Source organism: Myxocyprinus asiaticus, chromosome 6, assembly GCF_019703515.2.
Source record: "Myxocyprinus asiaticus isolate MX2 ecotype Aquarium Trade chromosome 6, UBuf_Myxa_2, whole genome shotgun sequence".
In the NCBI taxonomy this organism is placed as follows: Eukaryota; Metazoa; Chordata; class Actinopteri; order Cypriniformes; family Catostomidae; genus Myxocyprinus; species Myxocyprinus asiaticus.
The window spans coordinates 55,747,440-55,763,747 of record NC_059349.1 but is presented as its reverse complement, the minus strand read 5'-3'; the positions used below and the strand labels follow the sequence as shown (position 1 = coordinate 55,763,747).

The 16,308-nt window shown below is 36.2% G+C and overlaps 3 protein-coding genes across 8 annotated transcripts in view; 1 reads left to right on the top strand and 2 right to left on the bottom strand.

Annotated features, from left to right (window-relative positions):
- Positions 1–16,308, bottom strand: part of LOC127443049 (5'-AMP-activated protein kinase subunit beta-2-like) — a 180,173-nt gene that overhangs the window by 11,892 nt on the left and 151,973 nt on the right. The gene's annotated exons all lie outside the window — the stretch shown is intronic.
- LOC127443052 (yjeF N-terminal domain-containing 3-like) overlaps positions 727–16,308 on the top strand; it is a 479,510-nt gene continuing 463,928 nt past the window's right edge. The window contains exons 1-6 of one of the 3 annotated variants that reach the window (XR_007897593.1): positions 727–804; positions 5,542–5,650; positions 5,742–5,852; positions 6,055–6,168; positions 8,632–8,782; positions 9,099–9,466. Coding sequence is in view for 1 of the 3 variants with exons in the window: in XM_051701532.1 (XP_051557492.1) it covers positions 767–804; positions 5,542–5,650; positions 5,742–5,852; positions 6,055–6,168; positions 8,632–8,782; positions 9,099–9,295 (720 nt within the window). In the remaining 2 variants the exon portion in view is untranslated. Of the gene's footprint in view, positions 805–5,541; positions 5,651–5,741; positions 5,853–6,054; positions 6,169–8,631; positions 8,783–9,098; positions 11,154–16,308 lie in introns of those variants that run through there. The other 2 variants (XR_007897592.1, XM_051701532.1) reach the window with 2 other exon arrangements.
- Positions 11,263–16,308, bottom strand: part of LOC127443053 (cold-inducible RNA-binding protein B-like) — an 8,306-nt gene continuing 3,260 nt past the window's right edge. The window contains exons 7-8 of one of the 4 annotated variants that reach the window (XR_007897594.1): positions 11,796–11,878; positions 11,643–11,706 (exon numbers count right to left, since the gene is read on the bottom strand). Coding sequence is in view for 2 of the 4 variants with exons in the window: in XM_051701534.1 (XP_051557494.1) it covers positions 11,660–11,706 (47 nt within the window). In the remaining 2 variants the exon portion in view is untranslated. Of the gene's footprint in view, positions 11,707–11,795; positions 11,879–15,737 lie in introns of those variants that run through there. The other 3 variants (XM_051701534.1, XM_051701535.1, XM_051701536.1) reach the window with 3 other exon arrangements.

The following is a 16,308-nucleotide window of genomic DNA, read 5'->3' as shown; positions in this document are numbered from 1 at the left end:
AGTTTACCTCACAAATGTTTACTTCCATGTTCCAAAACCCTGAGTGTGAAAAAGGTCTATAACAGGATGATGATGAGATTAAGTGAGAAGTGTTGGACTGGTCATGTGATCTCAACATGGCCCCATAAGGGGACCTTTTCCATGTAGAATAAAACAGCTTTTATAAGGTTACAGATATGATGGAGTCTTCATCTCATGGTTTATACAGGTACATATGTTTCAAAATGACTATGAATTAATTTTGGAGTAAAACTTTTTTTAATGAGGAAAAAAATGCACCTTTAAAATGTGGGAATGTCATCACCATAGATACAGAGTATCAAATGATAGCACTTTTCCTAGAACCGACTTTACTTTTCCCATTTCACAGTCCTGTAGTTCACAACAAGAGCATTTGAATGTTTTCTTTGTAAGTGTATGATTTGCATTTGCTGTGGATGAGGAACTGTTCCTTGTGTTCTTTTTATAATAATAATAAATAACATTTTAAATATCCCACATTTGCATGAAGGCTTCAGCACTGTGCAGTGAAAATATATAAAAATATAAAGCACACTTGTAATATGTATCACACACCTGAGATACTGTCAGTGTAGTGTGAATGACAGACCCCGCCCCCTTCCACTCAGCCAATGAACAGGCTCGTCCTGCTGTTGTGGCTCTGTGATTGGTTGTCATGTCACCTCATAGAGACACATCAGATGTGAGCAGCTCAAGAGAGTTTGAGGAGAATCATTAAACATCTATCAGAGGAACTGCCAGTGAGATGAACAGGATGAATGAAGAATCTCTGCGTTATCTCAGGTAACACACACATGATTCATATCTTTAATATATCAGCACTTTATTATCTGAATGTGACTATGTGAGATGCTGTTGGATCATCTGCACTTAAAAGAGTTTAGAGTCAGTTGTGCTAAACTCTCTGACTTAATCTGATGGATTAGTATTATCTTTATTAATCTAAATAACTACTGTTGTTATGCTGAAGAAATGAATAACTTGAGTGGTTGTATGATAACAGATTAACTCTGTTATTGTGTCTATTCTACAATATTCTTGCCTACTCTACGCATGTCTGTTCTCATATCTACTTTACTGCACTAAACTGTTTTTTTTTGTTTTTTTTGTCAATTGTCAATGAACCACTATAAATGTGAATGTTTCTGAGAGAAAATGATAACTGTATTCACTAAAGATCAAGAATTACAGTGACTAATAGTATTACAAATGATCATTTCTGTTTAAAATGCTTTTTGTTAATCCAAGAATCCTCAGGCATTGTAGCAGTCAGTTTATTGGAGATCCTCAGGTGAAGATCATCTCATGCTTTCTGCAGCACTTCTCAAAGATGTCATTGACTTCTTACAGACCTTATAACCAAACTTTTCCAACAACAGCTCAAATTTATCCATCCATGATACTCATTTACAACCAGAAAACTTATTTTGCCCATTTTCTTCTTCTTTGCCAGTGTCAAATATTGCCTTATCATTGAAAGTCTGCATAAAATGCATCCCAGAGTCATCTTTTCACTGTTGCAGATGAACTCGTTATTGAAGCTGTTGGTCTGTTTCTTAAACTAGAGACTCTGATGTTCTTGTCTTCTTGTTGTCGATCATCTATCCTGTTTAGGTCCAGTTTGGTTTCTTCTTTCAAGTCAGTCGTGCACTGAAGAACCTTCATCTCTTAAAAGAACAATAGATTGATGAATTTATACAGAGATTTGTTTCTTTTTTACCAATTTTAGGAATGCACCTGCACTTTCCCCTTAAAGTAAGGCTTGAAAGTAAAGTATGGTTTGACATTCAGAGGAGGAGAGAAGAAAACCAAGACCTATCAAATGCATCTTTTGCTGTCCGGCAAGATGATTTAAATCGTAATATGATAAAAATCATCTAATATTGCTGCGCTGCTCAGCATGTGCCGTTAGAGGGCGCCGCTCTCTCACGCAGTGCTGACTGAAGCTCTGAATGCAGACTGTTTTATAAAATGCAGCTTTTTGCAGTTTTATAATCATGCAAGGTCATATTGTGATTTTATTCTTAATTCAATCAATTGTGCAGTATTAATGGATATCATACTGATGTCTCTGAGGTCAAACTCTGCATGTTTCAAAGCGTTTTGGATGGTTTTCCTTTCATCATGTAAGTGCCACTTTTACTGCCACGTCCGTAACACCGGGTGCTGAATTTTGACTCCCTAGTAGAGGTCTGCACGGGCCTTAAAATGAAACCCGAACCCAACCCGTACCCAAGACAGTGTGGCCCAACCCTACTATCAGATTTTAAACTCAAACCCGACCCGAACCCGAAATTGCTTACTCTATTTATTTTTTATTCTCCTATCAAGTACTGTTGAAGTAGGCTGTATTTTATGTAAGAATCGTAGGCAACATCCATAAAAGTATTGTAACAGTAAACATACACAGTTTTAACAAGGCAGAAACGCTGAAGAAACCGTGAGACGAGGTGCAACAGTCAAATACATTCATCCAGCATATGTTTACATAGGAAAACAATCGGGGAAAAAAAGAGTAGATGCATGCAAAAACACGTTTGGTGTGAACGGCCCCTAACTCGTCGTGCCTGTGAGTGAGAGTTCTTGCATGAAATAAGTACGGTAGGCCTTTTTATTTTTTCATTAATTACGAACCCGAACCCGACCCCAACCCAAATTCCTATTTGAAAAACTGACCCAAACCCGACCCGAAACCCGACAGGTCCTCAGGTCCCACCGGGCCCGGGTCAGGTTGCAGACCTCTACTCCCTAGTATCCTTATGTTAAGGGGTAGGTGTAGGGATGGGCTTTAGGAGTATGGACCAATCAGGTTGCGGGGAGTCAGAATCTGGCAGGTAGTCAGATCAGGTGCCGGCACAACACCGGTTTTTCTTCATTAATGTGAAAATGATAAAGAATAGAAATGAAATATTACACATTCTTGTGAGTGCCAACCCTTCTACATTAAGTGGCTATTACTATTTCTGGATTGTGCATTTAAATTCACAGTTTTTACTGAGTGTTCAGTCTCCAAAAAACTCATGTCCATTTTTCTATTTATTCAAATACATGTAATCTTAATGCACTACTTTATCTCTGTATCTGATTTAGAATGGGCAGAACTCTAGATCTAATAACCTGTAGATTAAATTAACCGTTCTTCCAGTCAAAATTTGCACTGTAAAAAGCAGTGACAGCTTTCACTAATCAATGCTGGCAAGTGATCATGTTATAAGCGGGATAATCCATGGCTAGGTGTGCGTTAAACGATTTGAATGCACAACGTCGAAGTGAAAACCACCTGACACAAAGCAGAGGATGATCCCTTACGTATAATAATGATTTGCAATATTATTAATGTTTTTGACTGTATTTTGGATCAATTTAATGCATCTGAGGTGAAAAGAAGCATCAGTTTCTTTCGAAAACAAAGACATTGAGGAGACATGGTGGCCCAGTGGTCAGCACTGTTGTCTCACAGCAACAAGGTCCTGGGTTTGAGTCTCGGCCTTTCTGTGTGGAGTTTGCATGTTCTCCCCATGTTGGTGTGGAGTTTCTCTGGGTGCTCCAGTTCAAAAACATGCAGAATTAGAATCTCTAGTAACAGTGGGAGTGAAAGTGTTTTTAAGCTGTCTACATGTCACACTCACTGGAACGCAACTACAGCATCTATCTAAAAGCTGCTTGTGACTCTCTCTGAGTCGGATGAATCGCTCCCCTTCTGTGGCAACAGCTGTTCAGCCTGATGCTGAACTCTCAAGCAGTCTGTCACCGCAACCCCCCGAGACCTGATAATTCATTATACATCTCTGTGTTCGGTTACTTTACTCTTGACAGGTGCAGCTGTGATGAACACCGACTGTGTTGGTTTAGAAGGGTTTTAGAATAATTCACCTTCATGTGCTTCCAAAGCTGTTATTTTTTTCTGTGGAACAAAAAGGAGAGTTTTTGAATAATCTTCATGCAGCTTCTTTTAAAACAATGACAGTTAGCAATAACAAATGTTTGGCAAAAAGACAAAAATTGTACAAATTTAACCTATTGTATCTGTGTTCTTCCTTCTTATTCTTCCGCTCTTGGAGTCTATGGCAGCCCATAGAACCATATGGAGGAAATTGCTGAAATTTGGCACATTGATAGAGGATACTCTCCAATGTAACTGACCCAAATTTGGACTCTCTAACATAAACCCTCTAGCGCCACCAACTGTTCAAAATATAGTACACCTTTCGGCCTATAACTTCTGAACCATACCACCTAGAAACCACATTTTTTTGGTCATGCCAAGTCAACACCATGGTTACAATTTCTGCCCGACTACATTTTCCGAAAAAATGATTTTTTTCTAAATTCTCCTAGACCGTATATTTGATTCACTTGAAATTTGGCATGTATCGTCTAGAGACACTCATGGAATTTACGATGATAGACCAAACCATTCTTGTATGGATCAGCCGGATCAACAATTGTTTCAACATAATAAATATTATGACTTTAATTAATTATAATTTAGATGTGACAAAATAAACAAAAGTTTGTACATGACTAGATTGTCAAGCTTAAAAAAAGGACAAAAAAACACAACGGAAGAATCATAAAAGTTATTCAGTGAAAATGTTCCCCTTCACAATAACTCTCAAATCTCATCTGCCTTTGAATATAATCATACAGTATGTGCCGTGTGAAGACGCGTTGTTCAAGGTTTGACACCAATCATGCCAAACACCATTGATTCTGATCATGATGCAGTATGAAAATGCATAAATGTGAATGACATTTGAGAGCTTTTGGTTGATTTTCATTGTGTATTCATTTAAATTTGGGTCTGGCTTCAGAGCCTTTCCACAAAACATGAGGGTGAGTCAGTGATTTCTTAGAATATTCATTTTGAATTTTAAGTGAATGTGATGTGATCGTCGTGTCTTGACAACACAGTGTCTCGTGGGAGGGATCTTATGTTCTGTTCTGGGATCAATTATCTACATGAGTTCAGGAACTGTGGCGAAGAGCTTCCAGGAAATCCATATCGATCCAGATATCAGCTAAGGTCAAAGCGATCAGAGCAGGTGGCTTTTCTTTCAACAGGTGTCGTGGTCACATGTGGAGTGTTTGTGGGTTTGGCAGCTAAAACATGACACATTTACTTTTGTTAAATTAAAGGAATATTCGGGATTCAATCGACAGCAATTGTGGCATAATGATGATTACCACAAAAAATAATTTTGACTTGTCCCTCCTTTTCTTTAAAAAAGCAAATATTTGAGGTTACATTGAGACACTTACAATGGAAGTCAATGGGGTCAATTTTTAGAGGGTTTAAAGGCAGAAATGTGATGCTTATAATTTTATAAAAGCACTTACATTAATTCTTCTGTTAAAACTCGTATATTACAACTTTTAAAAATAACTGAATTTCACAGATACTGTGGCAGGTGTACCTGCTCATACCAGTTGTTTAACGAAGTAATGTTGACTTTGAGTATATTTTTAGCGTTTCATCTTGTTATTTATTTCTTGACTATGTTGTGTTTTTTTTCACAGTAAAGAGGAGGCAGTAGCCATGGAGACGGAGTTGCTAAGGGACTATCGGTTTGGACGTCAACAGATGACGGAGATATTGGGACATGCGTGTGCGATTGCCATCACCAAGGTGTGCGTTTATTTCACTTACTGTATAATACAAATAAAATCTAGAACTTTTGAGAGCTGTTTGAGTTTGATGTCGTCTCGTTCTCTCGTAGGCCTTTCCGCTGGACACTCTGGAGAAACGACAGCCGACCGTTCTGGTGGTCTGTGGACCGGATCAAAACGGCTGCATCGGACTGGCGTGTGCGCGACATTTACGCATGTTTGTGAGTGAAGAATTGAAGCGTTCGTTCAGTTGTCAGTGACGATTCTGAACAAACTTGTTCAAGAATGGTAGATTAGTGAATGGCTCGGTAGATTTTATGCTATGAATCTTGTTGAAAATGTCATAGTAAGAGCGGCCTTTAGTCTGGTAAAGGCCCAGAGTTGTTCACACTGCAGTAACACACAAATATCTCTCTGTGATAGGAATACATTCCTACTGTGTTCTACCCAAAACGCTCACAGGACAGTCTGCATCAGGACTTCACACTGCAGTGTGAACGTATGGACCTGCCATTCCTCTCTTACCTGCCCACAGAGGTGAGCACTGCAAAGTACACTGTGTAATTAGTGGCCAAAGTGCATAGGCACCTATTGTATTTGTGTTCTTATTATTATTCTTCCGCTCATGAAGTCTATGGCAGCCTCTAGAACCATATGGAGGAAAATGCTGAAATTTGGCACACTGATTGAGGATACTCTCAATTGTAACTGGCCCAAATTTGGGATCTTTAACTCAAACCCTCTAGCACCACCAACTGTTCAAATGTTTGGCCTATAACTTTTGAACCATACCACCAAGAAACAAAATTATTTTTTCCTCTGATTCCTTGGGTCATGTCGAGTCAACTCCTTCTACCCAACTAAATTTTGAATAAAAAAAAATCTAAATCCTCCTAGTTCGATTCACTTGAAATTTGGCATGTATCATCTAGAGACACTCATGAAAAAACTTACGGAATTTATTATGATATTCCAAACCATTAATTTGTATACCGGATCAACGAATTTGACGGTGAGCACGCCAGAATGGATATGAGGCTGTCCCTTCGCAGCGCTTTAGCATATTGAAACAAAACTTGGTATATAGCATAGCCATCATGCCCTGAGGGTACCTGAGCACTTTCGGCACAGCGCCACCTAGTGGTCAGGAAATATGAAACATTTATATTTTTGCTCATAACTTCTGAATAGTTTGGCCTTAAATTATTACACTGGTCTCGTCAGCCATTTTGAGTTTTGTCATAAAATCCTGTAAAATCTACGCATTGGCTCATCATTATGAAAATTGTAGGGGTGTAACGATCCATCGATCTGGATCGATGCATCAATCCAATGACCAACGATCCAATGTTATCGATACAACGCGTAAAAATTGATATAGAATTTTTTTTAAGATGTACCTTTATTTTAATACTCTCATGTCAGCCACATCTGTACGCATATCCGTCAGGCGATGAAGCAACCTTATTACATTCATTTGACTTTATGAGTGCTAAGTATGCTTTTCATGTGGGACACAAATGGGCGCAGGGTCTTTGAAGCTAAATTGTGCTCTGCTATCCGTGCAGCGTGCGCATTCATAAAGCGAGCTCCATTGACAGGATCCGTACATGCGCATCAACCGGGCACTCCTTAAAATGTGAGCTCTCGTGACAAACGCAGAGCGGCTCACTTGCGCGATTAATTCGGGCTTCCATCAATATTGTTCATTACAACTGTGGAAGCTGAGAAAACCACAGATAGCACGGATAGTTGGAAACAATTTATCGGTATGCAAGTACTCTGAATTGTCTAAACTGAAAAATTAGCTGTAATCAAATGAGTGATCACTTACTGTGACTTAATTTTTTATATTATTTATCTGTATAATTGTTTCAACATCTGAAGTACCTTATTTTGTTTTGGTTGTCCCAATGTGTATACAGAGGGCTGAATAAAATAATTAAACTATATTTTGGTTGCATATGAGGGTCTTCCTGTCCGCCATTTTGAATGTAATTGAAAACCTACTTTCTCGAACTCCTCCTAGGCTGTACATCGGATTTACATTATTATTATTTGCTGTGTATCATCTAGGAACACTATCAGCAAAACGATATTAACAGCTTTTTGATAGATCAGATCATTCTCGTGAAACACATTAATGAATTTCACGGCAAGATGCAAAAAGGATCTGAGGCTGTATCTCAGCAATACTTTGGTGTATTGACATGAAACTTTGTGTGGATCATTATCTCCACACCCTAACTGCACCATACAAATTTGGTGACAGCGCCACCTATTGGTCAAAGGTTAGAATAAATTGCATTGTCATATAAGCAATCGTACTGATGTTTTTTATGGTGCTTTTCTTAAATCATAATCAGTGATGTCCAGTCATACTTCCCTACTCCAATATTTCCATAATTGCTGCTTGCAGCTAAACTGTAATATTACATCTTCACTGTAATGATTAAAAGATACTTAAGTCACCGTTTGAATGGAGCTAGAACAATTAATAAAGTATTTGAATCTTAAATTTGTTCATTTGAATTTTAGACGTGACATTTAACAAACTGAAAATGTTTGTGGTGTTTTATACATTTGTATTTTTAACAGCAGATTTGGGGGTTTTACTTTTTTTTTTTTTTTAGAGGTGAAATTGTACAAATTCAGATTATAGAATTACAGGTTCAATTTTCAGATTAAAAAGAAATTCAGAACTTCAAATACAAATCTCTCACCTCTACAAAAATTCAAAACAAAGACTGCTGTTTAAAAATGCACATTTTTAAATATGCCACATGTCAAAAATTCAAATACTTTAGTTATTGTTCTAGATCTATACAAAGAGTCTCCAGAGGGTTCCGCCGGTGTGGCAGCTGAAGAACCCCACTCGAGTATCTTCCAATTTTTACAAGTCTATAGTCACACTTTATCTATCCATCAACCCACTGTATCTGTCTGTTATGATGACTTTTGTCTCCCACCTCTCATTGTTATTTTTTTGGTTTCTTAAAGGTTCAGTTAATCAATGAAGCGTATAATCTGGTTGTGGATGCGGTTTTGGGTCCTGAGACTGAACTAGCGGCGGTCGGCGAGCTGTTTACTGGCATTCTACAAACTCTACGAGGACTCAAAGTCCCTGTCGTCAGTCTCGACATCCCCTCAGGTACTGACCACATTAAAACCCATTTCATTTCACAAAAGACTATTAACAAACTGCAGCAGCTGAACCAGAGGACAGAACTGGGACATGAGTGTGTCAATGTACGTACCCGTCAATAGTCGTCATTTAGTTTGTCATGATTATTCTCCACCCTTACCGTTAAACAGACTGTTTGTGTGCACCTTTAAGACTACTCACTCTATCTGCAGTGTGTAACAAGCACTACGTTTGTATTCCATTCTGAATGAGTTTGAAAAGAGCAAGAAAGCTCCTGTTCTTTCTCTTATGAACCCTTAAACGTTGCTCTGTCGAACTGCAGGATGGGATGCCGATGAATCGAGTTCAGATGGAATCAGTCCAACAGTTCTCATCTCTCTGATCACTCCAAAGAGATGCGCTCTGAGTTTCCACGGCTCACACTTCCTGGCCGGACGCTTCCTGCCGTACGACATTCAGAAGAAATACAAGCTGAACTTGCCAAAGTTTGTTGGGACTGATTGTATTGTTGAACTGTGATCGCCTCCTGTTTCAACAGCTTTAATGTTTTTAGACATCATAGATTGAACTAAGCTACACTCGATATATAATCAGGGTTGGGAGGGTTACTTTTGAAATGTATTCCACTACAGATTACAGATTACATGTTGTAAAATGTAATTTGTAATGTATTCCATTAGATTACTCAAGGTCAGTAATGTAATCTAAATACTTTGGATTACTTCTTCAGCACTGGGAGATTTTTTCACTTGTTTTGACTATAAAAACTCTGCCAGTACAGTAAGACAAAATACACATGTTAAAAATACATTCTCTGAAAAACCCAAATATCTCATGCAGTGTTGTTTCTAAAACAAGATTAATCAAACTGATCTTGTTTTAAGGATTTAAAAAAAATATTTTACAGAAAAACAATACACAAATTCTCATTAAGATTAAGATTTTTGCCCTAATATCAAAGGCCTAAAAAATTATGAGCTAACGTGGATTTTCTTGATGAAAAAATATGATCGTGCCTGGTAACAATGTAAACATTTAGCTTTATACTAATGCTATATCTAGCCATTTTAGCTTAGCATAAAGCTAAATGTTCACATGACAATTTACACAAGGTTTATTACTATTTGTGCTGTTCAAAACATACTACAAACGTATTTCTCTGTCTGCTTGTATGAATGTAACACATCATAAGAAAGTGTTTGACTGCTGTTTAACCCTATAACGCCATGTGTATCAAACATGACACACATCGTTTGACGGCTCTTATTTCACTCTGTGTTCAAGCTGACGAGACGAACAAACTATGGTATGTAAGTTTCACATGTTTATGAAACCATCTAGTGGTTATTTGTAAAAAAAAAAAAAGTGGTTTCAATGTTTATATTGATCTATTTAAAATGGCTTGTGTGAAAAGTGACTCTTATGTTGGGATAAATGATAGCTTATTTTAATAAAGTAAAAGTGACAGTAATGATTATATTGTTACTGATATTTTAAAATGAGTATTTGTTGAATATAAGCAACTTGTGCTTGGTTCAAATGTTGTATATTATTTTATTGAAAAAGCCCCCTTTGAAATCCAGGTATTAAATATGATACAAGACTTTTGAGGAATATCTCTCAATCATCATTACATTACATTCATGCACACCACAAAACAAATCACAGAGCTTTGAAAATTCTGACATATACATTTTATTTAAAGTGTGAACTAATATTTCTGTGTATTTTCATATATGCAGCCTGCTCTGTCATTATAAAGATCTCATTATTTTACATTATACACTATTATGATGTCATCTTCCTGAGACCCAGCGATAAAGTTTTACAGTTTCCCTTTTTTAAATGTCAATATAGTGTTTGTTGCATAAAATACATATGATAAAAAATTATTTAAAAAAAGAATATTTGATGACTGTGATACATTTCAGTCCATATTTACAGAGCATGGAGAGGAAGTTGTCATGGCCAAACTCTCAAACATTTGGGATCTCTGAAAAGCCCAGAGAGTCCTCTAATAATACCCCAAGATTTACCACTGTAGAAAAACTTACACAACAAATGTCCTGCACAGAAATGACCTTTAAAGCCTAATGGATCAAATATGATACATTAAACTGTCTAATGGTACGAAATTTTTAGTTTTTTTTTTTTTTTAAAAGTAAAAAAATTTGAATTTTCTGACAATTCTTTCATGTGTCAGGCTTTACGAGGATAAAAGCTCCTCAGATCGCATCATTTATATGTATAAATGTTTTCCATCTGAAAGGACTAAATATTAAATTAAACAAATGACAATAAAATGCAAAGTAATCTCTTCAGTAATCTAAATACTTTTTGAATGTAACTATATTCTAATTACCAATGATATTAGAATTGTAACTGTAGTGGAATACAGTTACTTGTATTTTAAATACTTAATCCCGTTACATGTATTCTGTTACTCCACAACCCTAGTTATAATACAGTTATAAAGAAAACAAGTGTTTTGAACATTTCATAGACTTTATTGTTGTATTATAAAATATACAAAATGATGTTGTGACAAATATTCTTCCAATGTTAAACAGGAGTTGATTAGGGATCATTCTGCAACACTGAGATTGAGCTCCGATCAAATATGCCACCAAAAGTTGAGCAATAACAGGGCGCCACTTTCGCAAACACTAGTGTTTAAGTGCCCAAAAGTGAATAAAGCACAAAAACATCTCAGCAGACCATCCTGTAATTATCTTTGGCCATTACAACAGTTGTTATATCTACATCAGTTGTTGGATCACAGGTTCCACAACACTACAGTGTCCTTGGCACTAATGTAGAGTAATAAGTTCTGGTAAAATGGTGGAATCAATATATATACACAGTTATCACATCTGCTCCTCATCAATGATCTTCCATCTGTGGAGGAAAGACCTTCTTCCAGTCCACACCTGAAAGCACAAACCATTGAATGAGAAACAGTCAAACATAACATATTTAGAAATATTGTAAATTCTACACAAATTCTGGTCATACCAACCTCACAATGAATTCACCTCTAAGAACGAACGTTCAACAGTCCACAAACATCAGACACACGGCAGCTTCTGATAGGAATTTAACCTACACAAATCAAACGAACAGAATTGAACAGGAATAACTCATATGTATTAACTGTAATACATATAACTATTACAGAATTAGTAAAAGTGATCTCTACAGATTGTACTAATAATATAATGTGTTTTACAAACTGAACTACATTCTTGAAAAGGAAATGAGCTGAACTGGTTGCGTGACAAACTCCAAGAGGGAAGGCCGAGCAAACACAAATTTGCTTTTTTTTTTAATGCATGGAGGGAGCAAAAGGTGGCCTGGAAATTTAATTCTCAGGATTTGGCGTCCAATGTCAACGCTAGAGTTCAGGCGACATAGTCAAGGTGGTTTTAGGGGCACCATGCAGATGTGACAAACTATATTTAACATCTGCGACTTTGGTGGTGAGCAACTTAATTATCTGAGAAAGCAACAGGTAAAACTGAGTGTGAACAGGAGAGCAAATGAAGTTTACCTCACCGACACAGGGCTATTGTATCTCCATACATGAACTAGCCCAGAGACAGAGCAAGCAGCCAGCTTTCTGAGCGCCAGGAATCACTTCTGTAGATGCAACACTTGACGCTCCAGGACCCGTTTGAGGACAGACACTCCACTCTTTACAGAAGCAGAGCGCTTGGATTCAACGAAGCATTACATTCAGCTCTTACTGGGTTTTTGGTTCAACTTAAGGGCTAGCGTACTACTGAGGGTGATTCCCTTAAAAACCTTAATTACAACAAACCACTTGGAGTTAACCCTTTAAGCTCAGATGGGCCCGCTGGTTATTAATAATCATCAGAATATTAATAACTAGTCTTGACCAACACAAAATAGGTATCGTTTGAAAGATAAGAAGCTCTACTTTCCAATGCATGTAGACATTATGAACAAAACTGAACAAGTGCTTTGAAATTTGCAGACAAATCAGAAGTGTTCTGTTTTGATCATTTATAGATCATTAGATAATCCACATAAAGCACAATGTTACATATGACCACCAGGAGATGGCACCAAATACATGACACAGACTCAATGATGACTCAAATGACACAGAATGAAACTCATTCTGTGAAATCTCATTACTAAAATCATGTCTGCATGCTATACAAACCTTTAGTCATTGTTGTGTTTGCATGTGTAATTAGTTCTTATGTACAATTATTATGTTTTATTTGTTTGGAGGTGTTTTTGGACACTATGATAAATTATTTTTATAATGATATAACTTTTGATTGCTTTGTCGTATCAACACAAAACTGTTCTCAGATACAGATGACATGATTGGGAACAAAACAAAAGCAGTTTTTCAGAGCCACCTTATTTACACCCAGAGATATATAATGTCAAATCAGAAATAAAGTAAATTTTTTGGCTCCATTTTTTGAGATTTTTCAGCAGTTTCTTAGGCTGAGAGTTTCAGAATGTATTTTAATCTATATCATTAAAAAAAAAATTAAACAAATAAAAAGTGTAAATGTTTTCTTTACAATGATACCAAACACTCGACTCTGCATGTTTTTTGTCGAGTTATAAGCCTTTAATTTTGGGTATGCCACTGAAACACCTTCGGAGCTTAAAGGGTTAAATGCCCTAATGTTGGAGTCTGATTCTGGAAACTCTTGAACATTTTAAGGAGATAGGAACAAAATATGAATTAAAAGTTTAACTTGAAATAATCTGATTTTTTTGGTGTGTTCTAGAGGGTGTAAAACACAATTTTTGCACCACTTTTTAAGAGCAGCGTTTATCTTCCACTAATTTCAGAAGAGAGGCAGAAGCTTGAAGGCCAACACAACATCTTGGGCTCCTCTTTGAGACTAAGAAGCAATTAAACATTGTTATTCTTCAAAGTGTCAATTTTTAAGCTTCATCAAATGGCCGGTTCGTTACAGTTATGGCGGACTGAACCTTCATTAACGCTACACCAGGTTTTGTTTATGTCTGGATTGGTCCGGAGGATCATTCTCCTGGTAAAACATCAGTAGACTTGAGCAGTTGTCTTTTCATTACCTATTAACTATAAGAGTCTCATTTACAGCTAATCTTACATACTTAAAGAAAAACATGACACCAGGTCACCCTAAGAGGACAGGGTGGAATTTTCTTTCTGAAATAGCTGTGCCCATGCAATACATGTACCATGGTTTTACTACAGTAGGCCTAACTTTAACTAGAGGTAGACCGAAATATCAGTTTTACCGATTAATCAGTGCCAAAAGTTGTTTTTTGGAAGTATCGGTTATTGCAAAAATCTACGTTGATAGTTGCCGATAATTTTATTATTTCGTAATTTCAAAATAAGAGTCCCCGTTGTATTTCAGGCTTGTTTATACTTTAAAGTCCCACGTTATTCACCAAATCTTCATTTTCTTTCCTGATTACTGGGATTTTGTTTGAACAATTAACTACTTTTGGGATCTTATTCATGTTGGACTCTTTCTTTGTCCGCCATAGTAAAAAAAATGATTTTTTTCTTTACACATTCTATGAAACTATTTTAAAAACTACAGGCCGATTAATCGGTTATCAGCAAAACCCACCATCGGTCTACCTCTAATTTTAACAATGAAATTCAAAGTGAAATAAATGGTAACATAGTAAATCTAAAACTATGGTAATAAAAAAAAAAAAATAAAAAAAAAATTGGGGTATTATGGTTTTACTATGCAAATATTATAGTTTACCTATGGTTTTACTTTAGTAATATTGTGGCAACACTTTAAAATAAGGTTACATTAGTAAACATGACCTGACAATGAATAACACTTTTACAGCATTGATTTATTAATCTTTGGTTAACGTTAATTTCAACATATCAACTTTTGCTTTTAAAAATGTGTTCTCACATAAATGCACTATGAACTAACAAAACGATGAACAATTGTATTTTTATTAACATTAACAAATTAACAGGCCTTGTGTACAAATATTTTGTTCATTGTTAATAATACTGAATGCATTTACGGACATTAACAAATCTAACTTATTATAAAGTGCTATAAATACTGTAGAAAACAGTTTTTGGTGGAAAACTTGTTTTCCCTAATAATATTGTAGAAACCATGATTGTATGCTAACATTGTCATTTTAATTCCTGACAAAACCATGATTTTACTAACAGTAATTCATGTTTTGTTTTTTGGCAGAAAATGGTTTCTCTAGTAATAATGTAGCAACTATGAGTAGTTAAGAAACTACACCTTTAATACAGTATACTGTATCCATATAGTAACCATGGTTTCCCAATAGATTAACCATGCTGAATCATGTGATTACTATAGTTTTACTACTAATACCATGGTCTTTGCAAAATCAAAACTACAAAATTATGATTTGTATTACCATAGTTTGTTTTTCTTTAGTACTATGGTTTTACTACAAATATCAATGTTAAAATAAGGTTTTAGTAAAACCATGGTAAATTTATTGCGAGTGCAAACTTACTGCGAGGGTACGCAAAACTATTTCAGAAAAAAATAAAAATCCCACCCTGTCCTCCAAGGTGCGCCCTACAGTTCAACCAAAAATTGAAGAGGAACTCTGGTTTGCATGAAGAAAAATTAAGCCTTTATTTGGAACCATTAAAATATAAGATTCCTTGCCTTTTTCCATTTGCATAATTTACTCCACAAGTCTCAATTTAATGTAAGGTCATTTACAGTCACGGTAACATCCAAAAACATAACCGTAAAGATTATTTAAAATTATGGTAAACAAAGCGTGTTCCTAATTATGAAAAAGTTCTAAAAATAGGCTTTATTTTCTTATGCAAAATAATTGTTTCCTCTATTGGTTTTGGGGTGAAATGACATTTTTAGGAGATGCACACTTGTTATAAAAGATCTTGTAGATTCTTTGAAAGGCACAAACAGGATTCAGAGCGTTTGAACAAATCGTTTCATTTAATGAGCTCCAGCAAACAAAAGAACAAAAAGTCAAATTTAGATACAAACACAAGAGCAAGTTTTCCTCCAAGTTTTGGAGTGTACTGTTAACCATTTCTGCTTCTCCTTCAAGTAAGTGATTAATGGATTTTGTCAAGAGTCCATTATAACAACAGTTTTTAAAATGCAGGCGTGGAGCAGAGACAGATACCTCAGGCGGAGCAAGAATTAGCACATCTGCACCAGTGTCTGCCCACTCCAGCTGCGCAGCCGTCACCAGTCTGCAAGGAATTCATTTTTGGGAACTGAACATGGACAATAGATTTCCTTACAGCTATTAAAAGGAGCCATTCATTTCAAAAGAACAGCCTCTCCGCTGACGTAACGTGCACCGTGCTGGTGCAGAGAACTAGTACTTGTATCAGATGCTTACAAATAAAATGACAAAATACAAAAAGAGCCTAAAAAGAGGTTAAATCACACCAAAGATACTCTTCACTCCCCATAAAAGCAAATTAAATCTCTGCAGGACCGATACCAACAGCAGCAGACACAAGGTTTGGTCAGCAT